This window comes from Chelonia mydas, chromosome 1, assembly GCF_015237465.2.
Source record: "Chelonia mydas isolate rCheMyd1 chromosome 1, rCheMyd1.pri.v2, whole genome shotgun sequence".
Taxonomy (NCBI): domain Eukaryota; kingdom Metazoa; phylum Chordata; order Testudines; family Cheloniidae; genus Chelonia; species Chelonia mydas.
This window is the reverse complement of record NC_057849.1, coordinates 255,466,839-255,488,161: the sequence shown is the minus strand read 5'-3', so window position 1 is coordinate 255,488,161 and position 21,323 is coordinate 255,466,839. Positions and strand designations below refer to the sequence as shown.

General features: G+C 44.9%; 1 protein-coding gene across 2 annotated transcripts in view; it reads left to right on the top strand.

The window, feature by feature from the left end:
* DDX17 (DEAD-box helicase 17) overlaps positions 1–21,323 on the top strand; it is a 30,972-nt gene that overhangs the window by 1,331 nt on the left and 8,318 nt on the right. For both annotated transcript variants that reach the window (XM_037881501.2, XM_037881507.2), the window contains exons 2-11: positions 4,118–4,256; positions 13,770–13,869; positions 14,196–14,329; positions 15,776–15,841; positions 16,171–16,312; positions 19,342–19,502; positions 19,587–19,759; positions 20,118–20,228; positions 20,728–20,789; positions 21,183–21,242. In XM_037881501.2, coding sequence (XP_037737429.1) covers positions 4,118–4,256; positions 13,770–13,869; positions 14,196–14,329; positions 15,776–15,841; positions 16,171–16,312; positions 19,342–19,502; positions 19,587–19,759; positions 20,118–20,228; positions 20,728–20,789; positions 21,183–21,242 — 1,148 coding nt within the window. The remainder of the gene's footprint in view (positions 1–4,117; positions 4,257–13,769; positions 13,870–14,195; positions 14,330–15,775; positions 15,842–16,170; positions 16,313–19,341; positions 19,503–19,586; positions 19,760–20,117; positions 20,229–20,727; positions 20,790–21,182; positions 21,243–21,323) is intronic.

Sequence of the window (21,323 nt, the reverse complement as noted above, 5' to 3'; positions counted from 1 at the left end):
GCATGTGAATGGTCCAGGGTTGTTGTTTGAGTGTTCTTTTTAGTAGAAGGGGTTAAGTAATGGCAGTACCCCAAGTTTTTCCTGGAAAAGACAAGTACTGGGGATTAAAGAGGAATCAGGCCCTGAGAGAGAGCAAATAATAAAATATACTTGTTCCTCTTATTTCTTCTTTGATTTTTTTTGAGTCAGGAAAAGTGCCAGCTTCCCACATTTAAATTTATTTCCTCCTTTACGCAGGTGAAGTTCAAGAATGTTTTCCTTGCACACGGAAGTACTGGTTAACATCTTTCCCAATAGAGCAGGAGAGGCTAAGAGTTCCACTCTAATTTTATATTTGCATTCTACATACATACAAACAACCCCCTTATGAAATAAAAAGATCCTGTCAGTTATATTGCAGAGAAGACGGCCCCACTGTACACAGGTACTTAAAGGGGCATTAACCGAATTTTAAGGCATGAGCATTTGACCTGCCTTGACATTTACATGATCTCATTTGGAGTAAAGAGATGTTTCTTCTTTTTAAGAACTTGGCTTTCAGATTTTAAGCCATCATTGGTTTAGAACCTACAAAAGCACAATACTTGGTTCTCTTTAGAATTATGCTGATATCGTTGATACGCCTTGCATCATCAAAATGTATTATGACAGGCTTTAGAGCAGAGGTGGGCAAACTATGGCCTGTGTGACTGTCTTGCCGGACCCTTGAGCTGAACCCTTGAGCTCCTGGCCAGGGAGGCTAGTCCCCAGACCCTCCCCCGCTGTTGTCCCTCCTCCGCAGCCTCAGCTCACTGTGCTGCAGATCAGCAGGGCTGCAAGCTCCTGTCTAGCAGAGCGGCAGGAGCTAGCTCTGGCTGGTGCTGCAGCCTGACATGCTGCTCTGAGCCGCATGGAGGGGGGGGGGGGGGGTTGGATAAGGGGTGGGAGTCCCAGGGGGCAGTTGGATGGGGCAGAGGTTCTGCGGGGGAGGGCGGTCAGGGGATGGGGAACTGGGGGGGGGGGGGGGGGTTGGATAGGCGTGGGGTCCTGGGGGCCCTGTCGGGGGTGGGGAACGGGTCAGGGGGCGGGGAACAAGGGGGATTGGATGGGGTGGGGTCCCGGGGGGGGCCTGTCAGTGGGCGGAGGTGTGGAGGGGGGTGGGGTCCCGCGAGGGGGCAGTTAGGGGACAAGGAGCGGGGGGGTTGGATGGGTCGGGAGTTCTGAGGGGAGCAGTCGGGGTGGAAAGTGGGAGGGGGTGGGGGCCAAGCTTTTTGGGGAGGCACAGCCTTCCCTACCTGGCCCTGCATACAGTTTTGCAACCCCAGTGTAGCCCTCAGGCCAAAAAGTTTGCCCACCCCTGGTTTAGAGTGACCACAGGAAACGAATTAAAAATCTTATTTCATCTCCATGCTAAATGAAGGGGGGAGAAAAATATTTTAGTCAAATAGAAAAGGACAGAATCAGGAATAGGGAAACTACTTGACAATGGATCTTTTTTAAAAAAAAAAAAAAGTTTAATTCACATAAAGGCATAAGTAATGGGCTTTGACCCTGATCTCATTCCAAGTAATACTTTGGCTTTGTTGCATATCTTTATGAACTGCTACAAAAATCTCACAAAACTTAGTTTCTGTAATATCAAAAACTGGGTTGCACGTGTGTATATCTATATTGTAAATTTGTTTTGACATTGAAAACTCTATATATGGACAGTTATATACCAGAAGTTCAGCACATCATGACTCTTCTTAAAAAAAATCATTTCTGAGATGTAAAACAATATTTCCAATGATTGCAGTCATCAAAAATTGTATGGTGGTATTTGAAAGATAATTGGGTACTCCACCCAGTGTGCTGGACAAACTCCAGTTGTATGTTTACATTCTGTTTACTGTCCATTCCTGTTGTAGGGCCAACTAGATCTGGAATTTTTCTTTGCTTCTTGTCCTGAATGAGTTGGAGATGACTTTTTAGGACTGGGATGGTACAGTTTTACTTCAGCACTTGAATAAGCTGCTGTTGCATTCACTTCTGGAAGTGGCTGCATTTCAGTTGCTGGTGAAGTGATCACTGAATATCTAAGACCAATCTGGATTCAGTCACCACTGAACCAGGGAAAACTAAATAACTCTGTGCAAGTAAATAGAATTACTCTAGATTTACACCAGTGTAACTGTAATCTGTTCCATATCAGTATGTAAAATGTCAATTAAGTCAGGATCAGTGAATGAAATATGATACATATTGGGGTATTATAAATTCTAAAAGACTCACTTTTTGGAAAGCCAATCTAAAGCTATATTGTGTGTAAGCAGAGCAACATGGAACTGAAATTCTGCGAACTGCATTGTATTTTTATGTTGATGGCAATAAAGCAAACAATGTCCAAATATCTAAGGCCCCGAATTTGCAAACATTCATGCATATATTTAATTTTTACTCACCTATGTACTCCTATTGCCTTTGTCAGTAAAATTACTCAGGTGCACACTGTCAGGGTTCTAAACTAGCATAGTCTGAAGAATGTATTCGATTGTGAAATGCTCCTGTAACTAGTAACTTGCATTGATAGCCCTAAGAAATCATAAAAGATTCAAGTCACTATTTTTATTTACAGGTGGTCGTAAATAACTTTTATATGTTTTATAGTGTTAAATGTGATAAAAGTAAATAAGCACCCGTTTTAGCAATCTGATACAGAATAGCACTACATTTATAGAAAGGAGAAAAGGGCTGTCAAGACTGCAGCTTAACCAACATTTTTGAACCTATAACTTAAGTGTTTTAACCAGCATCAAATTAACTATAAATTTACCTTGCATTCTACAAGTGTAATCCCCTTTCCTGTTCTGCTTTCTCTGAGTTTTACTCTTTGTCACTCTAGCTTCTCTTGGGAAATAACTTTCAGAGAACACTTATTTAACATTTAAAACATTTCCTTGCCAATATTGCAAATAAAACCATGGATTATTAAAACAAAAATGCTTAAATCTAATTTAGTTTTGACCAGAGTGTACATTTTAAAATTTTTCTCATCTTGGATATTATAAACCTTTTTTGTTGATAGTTTCTAATTAGTTTCATTTTCTGGTACTCGTGCATTAGCATAATGTTCTGTTTCAGTGGAAATACTTCAGAAGTCTTTATTCAACTGGAGTTTTTAAAAAAATCAGACACTCTTTCTTGCCTGTAGATTTTTCAAAAGCTTATTCTTTATCATATCTAAAGTTAGAGTAGTGTTTGACCTGACACTATTTAAAATAGCAGCTTCTATTGAAATCTGGCACAATAGTGAAACAATAACAGGTTTTTCAAAGAATTATTTAAAAGATGTACTATTAAGTGAACATTTACAATAGCTAAACTCTTCATGCCAGTCTGTGCTTCAGTTTTCAATACTTCCCAACTGTGTTGTAGGCCAGAAAAACCATGTTTATTCTCCTTTGGATAAATGAATCATTACATATAAACCCCCACCTCTTTTAAAAATAAACAAATAAAAATTAAAAGCAGGGTGGAGTGTATTCCTTATGTGGAGGATACATTGTACTAATTTCTGAGTAGCTCTGCCAGGTATTAAAGAATAAAAACTGACATTTTATTAGCTCTGCCAGGTATTAAAGGATAAAAACTGACATTTTATTTTCTCTCGAGACTTTCTCAGAAGTGTCTAAGAAATGGGACTCGGTTTTTTCCCCCCCATCCAAATACTTCTGCTATGACCCTGGTAAAAATTGTAGCTGCTTTGTAATTGCTTCAGATCTGCTTAGCAAAAACGTTGATATGGACGTCAACTTTTCTCTGTGCTTTATTTGTGCGTTGACTGGGGCATATTGATGAGGAGGGAAAGAAAAGGTGAAAGGAATGGTGAAATAGTTAGATTCTACATTAAAAGTAACATTATCATTGGAGTAGTGGTAATTGGGTGATAGACTTTACAGAAGGGAGCAAGAATACAGAAGACCTTCCCAACCCTTGTGTCTAGCAATGTTTTAAGGGGATTTTCAGAGTAACTAAAACTTCAGTATTTGTTTTAGCTTAAAGATAACCGTGAAAGCATCTGAGGAATCTACAAATGCCAGAGCTGTGAAATCCTTTTATAAATTGCTTTTTAAAAAACTTATGTTGATACCCCCAGGTTTGGTAGTCCTCTGCCCCCAAAGAAATTTGGTAATCCAGGGGAGCGTCTGCGCAAAAAGAAGTGGGACCTGAATGAGCTGCCCAAATTTGAGAAGAACTTTTATGTGGAACATCCAGAAGTGGCCAGGCTTACTCCTGTAAGTTTCCTTCTCCTGTCCTTTCCATTTTCAGTGCACCAGAGAATATTTAAAAGTGGGAAAACGGGATATGCAGACTGTATTCTACTTATACTCTCCCTTTCCCTATATTGTTTTGTATATACACTTTGCAGAAAGGTATTTCGAGTGCTTGCTCATGTTCATTCCAATGTAGGTGTGTGCTCACCCCGAGCACCGCCACTGGAAAGCTTTTCCTTTGGTGGTATCTGTTGGGTTGGCGCTGGTGCCCCCTGGAGTCGTGCGCTCATAGTGCCAGTATAAAGGTTCTGCTGACCTGCAACCCCCGTGGTTCCTTTTTACTGTCTGTTGCGGTTGTTGGAACTTCAGTTCATTCTTGCTTTTTCCACAAGTACTCCTCTCAGTGGACTTTGATTGTACATAGTTATCTTTATTCGTAGTAGTTACGTTTCAGTTGTTAAATTAGTTAGATTAGCAAACCCCGCTCAGCGGAGCTAGTCACTCCTGGCACTGGGGAATGCCTTGTGGTTCGTGCCACAAACTGAAGCCTGTCAGTGATCCCCATTCCAGCTGCCTTAAGTGCCTGGGGGACTCTCACATGTGGGAGCACTTCAAAATCTGCAGAGACTTCAAGCCCCACACCAAAACAGAAACGGACACCAGGCTTAGGTTCCTCCTCATGGAGGCAGCACTTTGCCCTCCTTCAGAGCATAGTCACTCCGACTTGGCGCCGAGTACTTCAGCCTCCATAAGAAGCGCCCTAGCTTCTGTTCAGAAGATTCAGTGCCATTCCACATTTCTGGCGCTGAAGAAGGACACTTCTGCTTCTTGGGACTCCCAGCACCATCCATCATCCTAGGTGCCAAAGAAGATCACTCCGGCAAGGGACTTTCGGCATCGTTCTCCATTGCCGGTGCTGAGAAAGAAACAGAAGTCGACGGACAAGGTGCGATCCCTAACTCCGAAGTCCGTGAGGCAAAGAGACACTAACAGAGTGTGACCCTTGCTGGGCCACTCAGACTCTTGCAACTCACCTGGTGCCATTGACATTGGCCCCAGAATGGACACCTTTGAGGCTGGCACCGATGGACTCTTCACCATATGAGAGCCGTTGGAGCTCTGCTGCCCTGGCAATACCGTCTGTGCCAGAGGCTTTTGAGGCCACGAGACATTTACTATCTCTCTTGGTACCACCATCCCCTGCCGTATGGGAGATGTCAGTGGCGGCAAGAGCTTCCCTGGCACCAAGGCCCCAGGTGCCGTCATAAGGGAAAACGGTCATCATGGGGCAGCCCCAATCTCCGCTGGCACTCTTTGCCAGCACCACTCCACTCTGGTTGCCTAGAAGGGAATATTTGGAGACGGACTGAGAGGTGGAGTCATACGTCTCCTACAGAAGCCGGCATCAACACTCTGGCCAACATCACCCGTTGACAGACCTGGGCCAGGGCATCCCACCTGCGGTTTGGCCTCAAGCACAGTGGCAAGTGCCACTGTGGTGGCCATTCTGGAACCCCTGGGCTTTTCCTCCAGTCCAGGGGTCATAGTCCATAAGGTGTTACTCTATTGTATCAGAGTCTAGAGCACCTCCAGTGCCCTCCTCGGAGCAGGACCCAGGTTTTGGTACTGAGCCTGGGGCTGAATATCAAGACCTGGTACTGAGAGACCTGTCCTGTGCTGAGAGCAAGGAGCAGTGCTCCCTGCATATGCAGGTTTTCTCTTCCTCCTCTCCAGATGAGGCGGTGACGGGAATGGACATTGTGTCCTCCCAGGTTAATTACAGGGCGCATAAGTAGCTCCTCAAAAGAATAGCACAAAACCTCGGTTAGAGGAGATAAAGGAGTCCTGCCATGCTCTAGTGGATATTCTAGCTGCACTGGGCCCCTCAAGAGAGACTTTGCTCTTCAATGAGGCTATTATGGACCCCATCAAGGCCTTATGGCAGACCACAGCATCCTGTCAGTCGATGGCAAAAAGGATGGAGAAAAAGTACTTTTTTCCAGCTAAAGGGTTTGAAGTCCTGTACGCTCATCCACCAACGGGCTCATTGGTATAGTATCAGCCGTCAACGAGCAGGAGTGACAGGATCCGGAAGGTCCAAGGCCAAGGATGCCAAAAAACTAGACCTTTTTTGACAGAAAGGTCTATTCAGCTGGCAGCCTCCAGCTCAGGATCGCAAATCAGCAAGCGCGCCTGAGCAACTATGATTTTAATTCCTGGGACTGTGTGGCAAAATGTAAAGAATTATTACCGTAGGAGTCCAGATGCGAATTTGCAGCCCTAAAGGGAAAATCCATGGCAAGGGTGTCCCTACAGGCAGTCTTGGATGTGGCAGACTCTGCAGCCTGATCTGTGGTCTCAGTGGTGGCAGTGTGGAGAAACTCCTGGCTTCAATCCTCGGGCCTACCCCACAAGATGCAGCAGACATTGCAGGACCTCCCTTACCAGGATACATCACTCTTTTTGGAGCAGGCAGACTCCAAACTGCACAGCCTGAAGGACTTGAGAGCCACACTCAAGTTTCTAGGGCTTCATACACCAGTTCCCTCTAGGAAATACTTCAAGCCCCAACCAGCTACTGGTTTCTAACAGGTAACTGCCCGGCAAGACTATAATAAGAGGGAGGAGCAGGGGCTATAGGAGAAGATCTCTGCCCCAGTCTAAGGGTGTACTGCCTCCCCACCCCTTCATGACACCTGGCAGGGTCTAAGCAGGCCTTTTGATAGGACACTTGGGGATGATGTACCAGAAAAATTTGTGGATCCATTTTCCTCATTTTTTGTGAACCGATTATCCCACTTCTATCAGGTGTGGGCCTGTATTACTTTGGATCTCAGGGTGCTACGCAAAATAGCACTGGGACACACCCTTCCGTTCAGTTCCTTCCAACCCCCTCTGCCTTTCCCTCTTCAGGCACCCTTCTCACAAACAACTTCTAGCCCAAGAGGTGCAGTTGCTCCTGAGGGTGAGAGCAGTGGAGGAGGTTCCACAGGAGTTAAGGGGCCGGGGGCTCTACTCCCATTATTCCCTAATCCCTACAGCCAATGGCAGTCTCAGACCGATTCTGGACCTGTGAAACCACAATTGATGTATGAAAGAGCTCAAGTTCCGCATGGTTTCCTTGGTCTCCATCATCCTCTCCCTGGATCCAGGGCACTGGTACGCCACCCTCGATTTGAAGGATGCTTTTTCATATTTCAGTCTTTCAGGGACACAGAAGGTTCCTCAGATTTATTGTGAAGGACGAGCTGCCGTTCAGCCTATCGGTGTCCCCTCAGATGTTCATGAAGTGCATGGCAGTTATGGCAGCCTTCCTGATGAGACAAGGGGTTCAGGTCTACTCTTATCTCAACGACTGGCTGATCAGAACAAGGCCCAGGTGGAATCCGATATAACGTTTAATACAGTCAACTTTGTAGGAATTAGGTCTGCTAATAAATGTGCAGAAGTCTACTCTCTTGCTGGTTCAAAGAACAGAATTAATTGGGGCGATCCTCAACTTGGTCCCAGCCAAAGCCTTCCTCCCAGAAGCTTGATTCCTAGCAATAGGGATGCTTAGAGAGAGCCTCAGAAATCACCCTGTCACCACAGCACATCTTCAAGCGTGGCTGGCATCTGTATACTTAGTGGGCCAACATCACGGTTATCACACTTCCCTCATCAGTGATCACCTTCCTTCTTTGGTGGTTGGCAATGTTTGCAAGAGTCCCATTTTCAGGACCCCAACCATCAGAGTGTCTCATCGCAGATGCTTCTGGGATGGGCTCGGGAGCTCACTTGGGGTCCCTCAGAACCTCTGGTCTCCAAAAGAGCTCACTACACATCAGGGAACTTTCGCCTGGACTGCCAAGCATTCCAACCCCACATGGTGGGCAAGTGCATGTCAGTTCTCACAAACACAACAGTGATGTTCTATAGCAACATGCAGGGTGGAGCGCGCTCTTCTCACCTGTGCCAAGAAGCACTTTGCTTGTGGGAATTCTGCATAGCCCACTCAATCCACCTCAAAGCCTCCTATCTCTTGGGGTCGCAGAACGAATTAGCGGTCTACCGTAGCTGATCCTTCTCCAACCATCACAAGCGGTCCATCCGTCCAGATGTTGTGAAAGGCATTTTCCAGAAGTGGGGGACTCGCCAGATAGATCTGTTCATGATGAAGCACAACAGGAAGTGTATCCGGTTCTGCTCCTTCCTGGGTCACAGTCCGCAGTTGCTCGCAGACGCCTCTCTTCTCCCTTGGATGGGCAATCTTTTCTACACATTCCCTTCCATTTGTCTCGTACACAAGGTCTTGCTGAGAGTCAGAAGGGACAAAGCGAGTCTCATTCTGATAGCCCCGGCCTGGCCATGTCTGCACTGGTTCACCACGCTCCTAGACCTCTTGGTGGAAATGCCAATCCGTCTGCCACCCTTTCCAGACCTCATCTCCCAGGATCATGGCCATCTAGGTCATCCAAACTTCGAGTCCCTTCTTCTCATGGCCTGGAAGCTCTATGGCTGAACCTCGTAGAGCTAGCATGCTCAGCGCTGGTTCGCAAGGTGCTTTTAGAGAGCAGAAGATCCTCCAGTAGAGCCACTTACTGGCAGAGTGGAAAAGATTCTCAGTCTGGTCTACGAAGAAAGGTGCTACAGCTGCACAGTTAACATTACATTCGTTCTAGATTACTTGCTGCACTTGAAACAGGAAGGCCTAACTGTGTCATCTATTAGGGTCCATCTAGTTGCATTCTTGGCCTTTTACCCATGGGTGAACGGCTGTTCTGTTTTCTCAAACTCCATTTGCAGTTGATTACTTAAGCGCCTTGAGAGATTGTATTCCCATGTATGGCAACCAGTCCCTCCCTGGGATCTCAACTTGGTGTTGGCAAGGCTAACAGTACCCCTTTTGAACCGTTGGCAACATGCTCTCTGCTCTATCTGTTCTGGAAGGAGGCCTTCCTGGTGGACTTTACTTCGGCCAGGAGTGTCTCAGAGATCCAGGCCTTCACTTCAGAACCACTCCATACGATATTGTTCAAGGGCAAGGTCCAGTTGCGTCCGTATCCGGCCTTCCTCCCTATGGTGGTTTTACAATTCCATAGTAACTGGGATATCTTCCTACTGGCCTTTCGAAAACCTCATGCCAATAGGGAGGAACAGAGGCTCCACTTGCTGGACATCAGACGTGCACTAGCCTTTAACATAGAAAGGACTACATCATTTTGGAAATCTATTCAGCTATTTGTAGCTATTGTAGACAGGATGAATGGTCTTCCAGTCTCAGCCCAGAAAATTTCATCATGGATCTCCTCCTGTATCCATAAATGCTAAGATGTGGTAAAAGTCCCCACTCCTCCTGCCCTGATGGTGCATTCCACAAGGGCCCAAGCATCTTTGGCAGCAGTTATGGCTTAAGTTCCTATCCAGGATGTTTGTAGAGTGACATCGTGTCATCAGTTCACACTTTCGCATCTCACTACACCATCACCCAGCAGGCTAGAGATGATGCTGGGTTTGGCCAAGTGGTGTTACAATCCGCATATTAGAGAGCACTTGAAGAAAAAATGGTTACTAACCTTTCATAACTGTTGTTCGAGATGTGTTGCTCATGTCCATTCCAACCCCCCAGCCTGTCCCTCTGTTAGCATTAGCTGGCAAGAAGGAACTGAGGGAGCTGTGGGTTGGCGGAATCCTTTATACCAGCCTTTTTCATCTGTCCTGTGTGCTTCTGAATTTCCTTTTCCCCCATTGTTAAAATTGGATTTTAAATACAAGACTTAAAATATAATTCTTTTCTAATCCATCATCTCCTTGCTTGACCTGTCTGGTTCTGTCAGTGAGGCATATCTGATGCCATGATTTATTATTGTGGATATGAGCTACACTACATCAGGAAAGTTTTTGAACAAATTGAACAGTTGACGGAAAACAAAACAGAATAGTCTGTTTGAATCACAGATGATGCTGCTAATGGATGAGAAATTTTAGGAACAGTCCGTTGCCCTTTTCATCATTTATTTTTAATCCCATCTTCCTGGTTTTTTCCTTTAGACCCCCTCTATATACGGAAAATAAAAGGTGTATAATAAACTGAATTATCTTTTTAATCTCCTTTCTTGGCAAATTCCATACACCCTCCATAGGAAATAGTTCTTTGACCATATATTCATATAGGTGCTCAGTTGTAGGATGCACACGCCTGTGTGCTCAGTCGGACCATTGAATCAGCAAGGTCCTCATCTTCACACTGTGCAGTCTCAAGCGAGGGTATGTAGGGAGGCACAGATATGCCGCCGCTGCAGTTCCTTTTCAAACATCTGCAGCTCTAGACAGAGCAGATGCATGTCCACTGCTTCCTAGAAGTTCTTTCCAGCCTGTATTGTATTGTATTATACTTATTTCCTCTTACTTTGCACAAGATTGTGCTTTGGCGGCAGGGGGATTCCACCATCCCAGTTTCCTGGGAATGTTTCCTTGGCCTTTCTCTTCGGCCTAGTTTCTGAGGTATGCCAAAGGCTCCAGAATTCAAATCCTGCCAGACCTGCAATACATTTTTTTCCCCCCAAAGGCAACAGGTTTTCTAGCTGTCTCCAGTGTCCCAGAGATACTAATGTCGCATCCAAATGCAAAGTTTGCACTGGGTTTAAGAACAGGTTTCACAAAGAAATGTTCTTGAAATCAGGGGAGTTTGTTACACGTGCCAGCATTTTTCCCACAACATTCAGGGTCACGCTACTAGAGTAATGGATGGACAACCGGGTGGACGTGTACTGTATAAATCGGGGGGTAAGGGGATGCAAAATCCCAGTTTTTGTGCATAGAATTACTAAAACTATGGAACTGGTGCATTGCCTACCACATAGAGATCTCCACAGTTTACCTATGTGGCCTCCAGAACACAGTGGCGGATGCCCTAAGCAGAAACTTCAATCAGGACCATGTGTGGGAGCTCAGTCTGATCTGCCACAGCAACTGTGAAGCATAGGGCCCCCCATAGTGGATCTCCTTGCAACCCTGACCAGTATGAAATGCCAAATCTTCTGCTCCAAAATGGCATGCAGCTGCAACTCTTTAGGGGAGAACCATTCTAGTCCCCTAGCACTGTGCTGTTCGCTGTGCCTACTCTCCAGCACCTCTAATCCCCAGCACTTTAGTCAGATTGAGGCAGGAGCAAGTGAGGGTCTTCTTAATAGTGCTATCTTGGCCCAGACAAGTGTGGTACTCATATCTACTCCACTTTTCTGGAGGGATATCTCAACACCTCCCCCTTAGATGAGAGCTCCTGACACCCCAACCCCAATAAATAGAGGTGTTTATCTGAACTTCAAGGCACTGGCTCTCAGTGGGTCTCAAATTTTAGAATGGGACTGCCTGGTTTAGGTTCAGGCTGTACTTTTGAATAGTAGGAAGCCTTCCATATGTAAGACATACCTGCAGAAGTGGAAACCCTTTCTTTCCTGATGTTCCTGTCACTCCATATCCATTTCTGAAGCTACTCTCTCAAGGATTCTTGGCTGCTTGTTAGAAGTAGATCCAGTCTTTTTACCTGAGTTTTCTCTCCGGGTGCACCTAGCTGCTACTATGGCCTTCCATTCGTCTCTTGAAAGATATTTTTGTTTTGTTTTTGCTCACCCTAGCATGGCCAGATACTTCAAGGATCTGTCCAACTTTTCCTCATATCTGGAACCCCACGCCTGAGGACTTTAATTTGGTCCTCTCTGCCTTAAACTCTCCTTTCCAACCTATGGCCACCTGCTCATTCCTTCATCTCTCTGTCAAGACCTCATTCCTGGTAGCTATTGTCTCAGTAGCTATTGTCTCAGCTGGAAGCTGATCTGCCGTATACTGCCTTCTGTTGTGACAAGGTCACATTATGTCCTCATCTTCATTTCCTGCCGAAGGTCAGGATATCAGTCTACCAGTATTCTTTGCCAAATCTCACCCCTTGATCGAAGAGGCTTGCCACCACATGTTTAGATGTTTTGAGGACCCTCATCATCTATCTGGACAGGACTAGATCCTTTCAAATGTCCTTAGGACTGCTAGTAACCTTCTCTGAAAGAATGAAAGGACCATCTGTTGCCACTCAGACTGTCAAAGTGAGTTTCAGGTTATATCATAGCTTGCTCTGAGGCTGTCAGGGTACAATTCCCACCTCCAGCTTACAGCCTGCTCCACCAGGGCTCAGTCTGCTTCTTTTGCCCTTCTCAAAGACATTCCCGTCGTAAAAATTTGAAGGACCACAACCTGATCCTCTGTTCACATGTTTTCTAAATGTTACGCTATCCTACCCGTGTCCAAGATGAATGCATCCTTTGGCTACACGGTTCTCCAAACTGTCCTGGATCCACTTCCTCAGCACCCACTTCTTTGCTGACTTACTGCTTGTGAGCCTCCTGTGGTGGAGCACCCATAGGGATATAGATTTGGAGGAGCAGAAGTTACTTACCTTTCAGTAACTTGAGTTCCCTGAGATGTTTTGTTCCTGTGGGTGCTCTACCTCTTGCCCTCCTTCTGCTCTGCTGTGGAGTCTTTGGCTCTGTAGTTGAGAAGGACCTGGAGCATCAGTAAATCTATGCCTCCATATACATCCTCGCTTGGAAATAAGAGGCTTTGTATTGTGTGGGTGGACACAGCTGATTCAGATCTCCAGTTGAGCGCATGTGGGGGTATGCGCATCCTATGATGATACATCCCTGGGGACAAAACATCTTGAACTCAAGTTACTGAAAGATAAGTAATCTTTCCTTAATTGCCTTATTTACACAATGCAAAGGGATATCAACTTTAACTCATTAAAAAAAAACAACGAATTTCATTAGTTGCAAGTACTGTACTGCACTTGAAGGTCCCTGTTAATTTCTGTTGTTTTACAATCCCATGTTTGTATTTTCAGAATGTTTTTCCTCTCCTCTGTGTTTATGTGAAGGGGTCTCACAAATGGGAAAGTAACATAGGTTTAATCCAAAACATGCATTAATGGGAGTCTTTCCATTGACTTCCCTAGGTTTTGGATTAGGCCCAATACTGGGGAAATAGTGAAACTGACTTTGCACAAAGTGCTGTGAAATGTGCAAAGTAAACTGGAAGCGTAGAGAAATATTTTTCCTAATCCTTCAATTAAGCTAACCTGGGATGTTACTTATAACAATTAAAGAGGTACAAATGTTTTAGAAAATGTTGTCAGTGTCCTACTTCAAAAATAATTGGGACTTAATTTATCATTGCTATGTTTCTGAGTAATGTTTTCCACAAGAAAGGAAATGTTAGTTCACAAGTGGTTCTGAGCAGCAGTTCTAGGTGATGGCTGCTATAGCACGGAGATGTGCACGTAGCTCCCATTTAATTGCATTGATGGAAAGAGAGGGACCGCTTGCTTCATCCTTAGTGAGTAGAAATCTGTTTTGCTTCCTTACACAATCAGACCTCTCAACCAGGCTGTCAGCTAAAGCATTTGTGGAATTTATTAATAGTTGACATCAGAAACGTGTATTAAGTCACTTCTGACAACCTGGAACTTTGTGTTTTTGGTTTTTTTCCCCTCTACCTAACTAGTATGAAGTTGAAGAACTGCGACGAAAGAAAGAGATTACAGTTAGGGGGACAGATGCTTGCCCCAAACCTGTGTTTGCCTTCCACCATGCTAACTTCCCACGTGAGTATTCTGTCATTCAAGATGCTGAGCAGCTTTGTTGTTGGAGTAAGGGAGGAGTGCTGGGATAACACCCTTCTGATCAGACCTGTTTGGTTCTAGAAAGATTTTGTCAGATCTACTGTAGCTTTAGAGATCTTAATCAGAAAAGTTAACCTTTAAGGAATCCTCCTGCTTGTCATACCCGAGACTCTCAAAGTGAGAAAGTTGAAATTGCTCCCAAACTGGGTTCTGTAGGAAAATTTCCCCAGCACTTCTGTCTTTGAACTGATGGCTTTTACTCAGATGTACATAGTTTGTGTTCTTCACTTTTTTTGTTTAACTTGCAGAGTATGTAATGGATGTCTTGATCGATCAGAATTTCACAGAACCCACTCCAATTCAGTGCCAGGGCTTCCCATTGGCCCTCAGTGGCCGAGACATGGTGGGCATCGCTCAGACAGGCTCCGGGAAGACATTGGCAGTACGTGTTTGTGACCATTTCCTCTTAGTTGCTTTGTATGAGTTTCTTCTTGCTTTGCATCTCTTGGTTGGTCATGTGCAAAGGAAGGGTGATAGCGTTTTAAAATATGTTCTGTCTGTGTTGTAGGTGGGATAGTTAAGTAGTAACGAGCACATGGTTTGTTTTGTGTGCCTGATCTTGTCTGTTTTCTGCTTGGCTGTCACACAGCCAATGTTCCCATTTTTTAGAGGGGAGCATATGTTTGTTTGTTTTTAAATGGACCTCACTTACTGGTTGACTTAGTTACACAAGTTAAAACCACAAAGGCTAATACAGGCTCGTACTTCCAACTGACATAGGCAGGAGTAGTAGGCATGTTCCCTCTAATTTTTCCCACCCATGTGCAGAATGAATTTGTGGTGATTGTGTGACACATCTCCATATTGGTGCACATAACAAAATTCTTGTGGCGGGGATGGGGTCAAGGGGTTCGGTGTGTGGGAAGGGGCTCAGTGCTGGGGCAGAGGGTTGGAGTGTGGCGGGGGGGTTGAAGGCTCCGTCTGGGGCTATGGGGTGGGGCCAGGGACGAGGGGTTTGAGGTGCAGGCTGTGACAGGGAGAGAGGACTCCCCCCAGCTCTCTCTCCCCCCTCAGCAGCACCTGGGCTGGGGAGGAGAGGCGCCTCTTGCACAGCCCCGGCAGGTCCAGGCTGGGTTGGGGCCATGGGAGGGGCACCACGACCCTGGACCCAACCCAGCCTGGCCTGGAGCTGCCGCGGCCATGGGAGAAGCGCCCCAGCCACAACCCAGCATGGCCCAGAGTTGCTGTGGGACAGGCACCTCTCCCCGCACTGCGGCCCAGAGCACACCCAGCGCTCGCTACGCATTAGGTGACTCCCTGGCTGTTGCCTGGGGGAGCACGTTGAGCCGCTACATGGGACATAATGGCAAAGAGACGCTCCTCCCGTTTCACGCATGGCGTGTTTGAGTCGCCTTGCTGCCACTGTGCCAAAGCCTTGGCGTGAACGGGGCTTGGAAATGCGTTTTGGCTGAACAAGGCGCTCCACGGCAGCTCCAGGACAGGCTGGGTTGGGGCCATGGGAGAGATGCCTCTCCCCCAGCCGCAACAGGTCTGTGGCTGGGCTGGGTTGGGTCCGGGGCAGGGGGACAAGAATCTCTCCCCGCTGCAGCCCTGAGTGGCTGCGGGGCCGTGCAGCTTAGAGGGAACTTAGGTTGTAGGTGCTCATTAATTCAGAAAGTCAGGCTGTCTTCTATTATGTACCTAAATGTAGACATCCAAGTTTGAAAGCTTTATTTTGTGGACACTAAAGCATGTGGTACTTGTCACTGCTTGAGGAAAGATGTTAAGCTAAATTCACCATTACCAGGATCCAATATGATAATCATTGGCATGATCTAATATGGAAAACCCCTGTCTCTTAATTTTCATTAATTTTCTTCTATTTCAGTACTTGCTGCCTGCAATTGTTCACATTAACCACCAGCCATATTTGGAGAGGGGAGACGGTCCAATTGTAAGTGGTCCTCAGTCTTTTCCTTTTTACACGTATAATATGCAGTTAACAGAAATGTGTAGATTAATTTTGCACCACAGTGCCATAGAGAGGAAGTTGAGAACTGTTCATTGTAGCAGTGTGGGTAGCACGTTCCGTGTATCAAAAGCCCAGTGATGATTATCGGCATGTACTAGAGCCGCTGTTAGTTGTTTTCTAGGTAATTGCATGCTGACAATCTAGTCAATTCTGCCTCTGATATCTGAACAGAGATAATTAATTATCTTAGCTTGAAACAGTGTTCTCCACTCAGCTATCCTGGATGGGTTCTTTTTTTTTCCTCCCCGCAGTGTTTGGTTCTAGCTCCTACCCGAGAGCTGGCCCAGCAAGTCCAGCAGGTGGCTGATGATTATGGCAAATGCTCAAGACTTAAGAGTACCTGTATATATGGAGGAGCACCCAAAGGTCCCCAGATTCGAGACCTGGAGAGAGGTAATGGTATTCTTGTGTGTTTACAAATTCACTGTTGCAGGAGCTGTGCTTAAGGTAGCAGGAAAATATGATACTGTAAAATACATAGTAAAAAGTGATTTTCTTTTTTAAAAAAAGCCTGTTTGGGAAGGTGCTAAGCATGATCACAGCCCCATCTACTGCTACAATTCACTGCAGTTGTACCTCCAGTCAGAGCCATGGTGTGCATACAACAGTACCAGTCATCCACATTTGTCTTGCAACTTATTTAGAGAGCTCTTTTTCCTCCCCTCTTTTCTCTGTGCACCCTCCCCATATGATAGTCTCTACAGTTGCCAACTTTCTAATCGCACAAAACTGAACACCTTACCTCTGCCCCTTCGCTGAGGCCACACCCCCTTCCCCTGTGGCCCCCCATGCCTAGGAGCCAGACCTGCTGGCTGCTTCCAGGGTTCAGCGCGGAGCCAGGACAGGTAGGGACTAGCCTGCCTTACACCCGCTGCTCAGCCTACTGGACTTTTAACAGCCGGTCGAAAACTGTACACCTGGTCACCCTTAGTGTCCGCTTCTCCCTGTTTATTGGGAAGAGACCACATTTATTGACTGTGGGTCAAGGTTTAGGATTGACTGTCCCTCAGGTTGAACTCCAAGCATTCTGCCTCCAAAGTTGTTTAAAGGGTCAACCTCAATTTCTTAGTATATAGCAGAACTTTTTTAAAAAATATCTACAAGTTTCCTTCAGACTTTTTTGTTCTCAGAGGTTTGCCTTCATAAACTGTATCTTCAGTTGGAGTGGGGGAGAATTGGCATAATTTCTGGAGTGTGATTTATACTAGAAATTAGGTTGGCATAACTCCTGTTCAGGGTTATGAAAAATCCACACCCCTGAACAACATAGTTAAGCTGACCTAAGTCCCTGTGTTGACCGTGCCCTGTCTACAGAAGAATTCTTCTGTCAACCTAGCTACTGCCTCTCGGGGAGGTATATTATCTACGCCATTGGGAGAACCTTTGCCGTCAGTATACGTTTTGCCTACGCTGAAGCGCTACACTTCGCAGCTGTAGCATGTTAAGTCTAGACATACCCTACGGCATGAACTTCTCTACCCTATTTCTCCTCAAAAATAGTGACACCAAGGGGAAAGAATAAATGCCCTACTGTTTCTCACCCTTCTGAAGCAGTCCTTGGATGCAAGAATGCACAGGCTGCATGGGCCTCTGAAAGATGAGGTGTCCTCTGAAACACTTAAGGCCAAATCCCCTGCACAGCAACCAGGGAGCTTTTCTTCCTATGCGTAGTCAACATACCCTTTCTAACTGCCATCTCTTCCATAAGGATGGTTCAGAGTTAAGCATGCTGTCTGGAGAGCCACAGTTCTGTGTGGGCCACCAAGATAAAATAGTGCCCTAGAGTCACCCAGTCTCCCCAAGGGCAACTTCATTGATCCAAGAATGTAGGGTTAATTTCATTCTGCCCCAAACCAAAGAATCATAACATAATAGAATGGCGTGAGAAAGATGGGAGGAGGGTCTGTCAAGGTATATCTAAACTGTACAGACCTCTTCAGGAAATCCAAGTTTCTCTTATACATCCCTGTAGTCAAAGAAAAGACCTGTTCCAAAGCTTCAGTATTCCCATAGATAAAGGCATGCATAGCAGAAGCCTTAAAAGACCAAAGGTGCAGCCCCACCCAAGAAAATCTTCACACAATCCACTAGAGAAGCAGTGACTTCCTGGGTAGAGAGGTCAGAACTCATGAAGAGATCTGTGGAGCCACAGCTTGGTCCCTTGTCATGCTTTCTCCAGGTGTTACAAAGTAGACATAGTCTCCTCTAGGAGTGTAGCATTTGATTGGGAAGTGCTAAAGAATATGTTGCCCTTAGTCTTTCAGATTGCCCTCCTTTTTGTGTAAATAGTTGGTGAGAATCCTCTTCTCACTGTAAACGCTGTCAAATATAGAGAGTATAGAGAAGGAAAAACTTTTTTCAGCTATAAATTTTCTTTTTGGGATTCTTTTATGACCAACTGTTTACACTGCACCTGTGGAGGAATGAATTAACATCAGTGTGTGTTAAATACAGTGGATCTAAGAGGAGTCTTTCTCTTGAGTCTCTACTTTGACCTTGGACTCAATGCCCTGTTACAAATGTTTGTTCTATATGTTGCCCTTAAGTATATTAGTATTTTTTCCTCCAGCTTTGGAAGCTGTTGTTCTTGGAATTTGGTCTGAAGTCCTGGCCTAGAACTAAAAGATTTGGTCTGCCACCAGCAGCCAGGGAGACTGTTGGATATGGAGTTTCCTCAGAGAGGAAAATTCTACCTTCCTCAATCTCTAAACTGCTCACTGGACAGCTCCATGAGTTTGGAGGGCTTAACTGTGAGACTCAAATGGAAAGAATGTCTCCTTTTTAGGAACATGAGAATTGTCATACTTGACCATTAGTCTGTTTAGGCTTATATCTTGTATAGTAGCAGATGCTACAGAGGAAAACAGATGCCCATCTTCCACAATAATTACCTAATTTAAACAATACTGTACAACACTTCCTCTTTCTGTATACAAAGCCATCTGAGAAAATGAAAGGTTGAGCTATCTAGTAGCTGTTGAATAGGGTGTGGCTTCCTGTGTTACTACAAAGGGGCTGATTAGATACAGTATTGGAAACTTAGCTGGGACTTAAACTTTTATTCCTCTACAAACTAAAGCTCTCTAGAGTTAATATCTTTGGATGAGGGGGATTCAGCTGGACTAGAAGCATTGGTTAATTTTACCTTTTCTGCTATTGTTGAGTCTTTACATTTCCTCTTCCGTGTAAATTCTGGGAGGAGGCTGTCTGCTCCTGGACTGTATTCAAGGTTCTAATGGTAGTGTAACAGTAACTTCAGAATGGCTAATAAAATGATTAAGGATGTCTAGAGTTCCTGGTAAAATAGTAGTGACTCAGTCTAACGCACACATATAAGGGAAGTGTTGTAACAAATTTACTGCCAAAAGTGTGGTTTTTTTATGACACTAGAAATATAAGCCCCTCCCTCTTGTGTGTTGAAGGCGTTGAGATCTGCATTGCCACACCTGGCCGCTTGATTGACTTCCTGGAGGCAGGAAAGACCAATCTTCGTCGATGTACGTACCTTGTGCTGGATGAAGCGGATAGGATGTTGGATATGGGCTTTGAACCCCAAATTCGTAAAATTGTTGACCAGATAAGGGTACGTGAACCTCTGATTTATAGTTTCCTTCAAATTCCCACTCAAAATATATCATCCAAATAACATCTTTTCCCTTTCTTTTAGCCTGACCGGCAAACTCTAATGTGGAGTGCCACTTGGCCAAAGGAAGTGCGCCAGCTTGCTGAGGATTTTCTGCGTGACTATGTTCAAATCAATGTGGGCAACCTGGAGCTGAGTGCTAACCACAACATCCTGCAAATAGTAGACGTATGCATGGAGAGCGAGAAGGACCATAAGTATGGCTGTTGTTCTGCTATCCCAATTTTTTTGGGGGGGTGGGATGGGAGAGGAAGGAGGCTTAAAATCTTCATTGCACAGGAGTATTTTTAAAAATGATCAGTCCACTGCAGTTACTTGCAGTCATGTAATTTTTCACTACTGAAACTTGCCAACCAGTTTAATCCCCTTGTCATCTAGTTGCTTATAGGTGTTTACTAATGTTATTAAATAGTAAGATAATTTAACTCTTCATAAATAGTACTGAACCAGTTTTCTCTTAAGTGGTTGCTTATTACAGGCGTTCTCTCAAAATAATATGTTGAAAGCTCTCTCCTGTGTTCTTGTAAATACATCTTGGCTCTTCCTTTTGTTTAGACTAATTCAACTGATGGAAGAAATCATGGCTGAGAAAGAGAACAAAACTATCATATTTGTTGAGACAAAAAGACGATGTGATGACCTCACCCGAAGAATGCGCAGGGATGGGTGAGTATCTTGTTTACGTTTTTTATTTCCCATTAGGAATCCCTAAACTGTAGTGTGGGGAGAAAGAGGGGGCAATGCTTATGTTGCTAGACTTGGAAGTGGTCTTTCCCTTCAGCCCTGTAGCCAGATGCTCTACTGGGGCTCCTGGAAGGTTCCATCACATTGAAGCACTATATAAGAGGGACAGCGTGCTGGCCTACTTGGGACATAATGAATGCTGCAATGTGTATGAGACTGTCATGGCAAAGGGATTTTCTCAGTATAGTAGGCATGATTGGATTAAGCACTAGTTATTAGTACCTGTAAGAATGATGGGTGCTTTCAGCCTGTACAGAAACAGATCCCTCCCAAATAGTTTACATTTTAAGTAGAGAACTGACAAAGAAGGGAAGGAATGCATAAGTATTTCTTAATGATTTTAATCCTTGCCTGTTTTCTCTTAACATTAATAAAGCTTCTTGTTACCTCTCTAAAATAATGTGCATCTTCCATTTGGCAGCTGGCCAGCTATGTGTATCCATGGAGATAAGAGTCAGCCAGAAAGAGACTGGGTACTTAATGGTGAGTACAGTGTCTGGGAGAGCTGATAACTTGAACTATTGAAGATCTTCTGCTTGATTTAGGCAAACACATTTCCCCCTGTGTTGTCTTTCTCTGAGATGCACACACTATCTGTGTTAATTGATTTGCCTGTAGTCCTAAAATGTTTTTTGTTTAGCCTTTGTACTTGTTAATTTCAGTACTGGAAGGTTGTTGCAGAGAACCACTCCTCTGTGTCTAGCCCAAAAGGATTTGACAACTTCCAGGCAGTCTTTGTGTGCTTCCCATGTTTCTCTCTCAAAAAAATTCCCATTCTGTTTGGATTCTGGAAAGGACATACATAAGTTAAATCCACAGTCTTCAGCATAGTTTGTGACTCCTAGTCTGTTTTCACAGTGGATTCTTGTCTTGCAGAATTCCGTTCTGGAAAGGCTCCTATCCTCATCGCTACAGATGTTGCATCTCGTGGGCTAGGTTTGTACATACAGGCCTCTCTTGCCTGCTGCTCCATATTTTTCTTCTTTGAACTCAAAAATATTTTCTTAAAAAATTCAA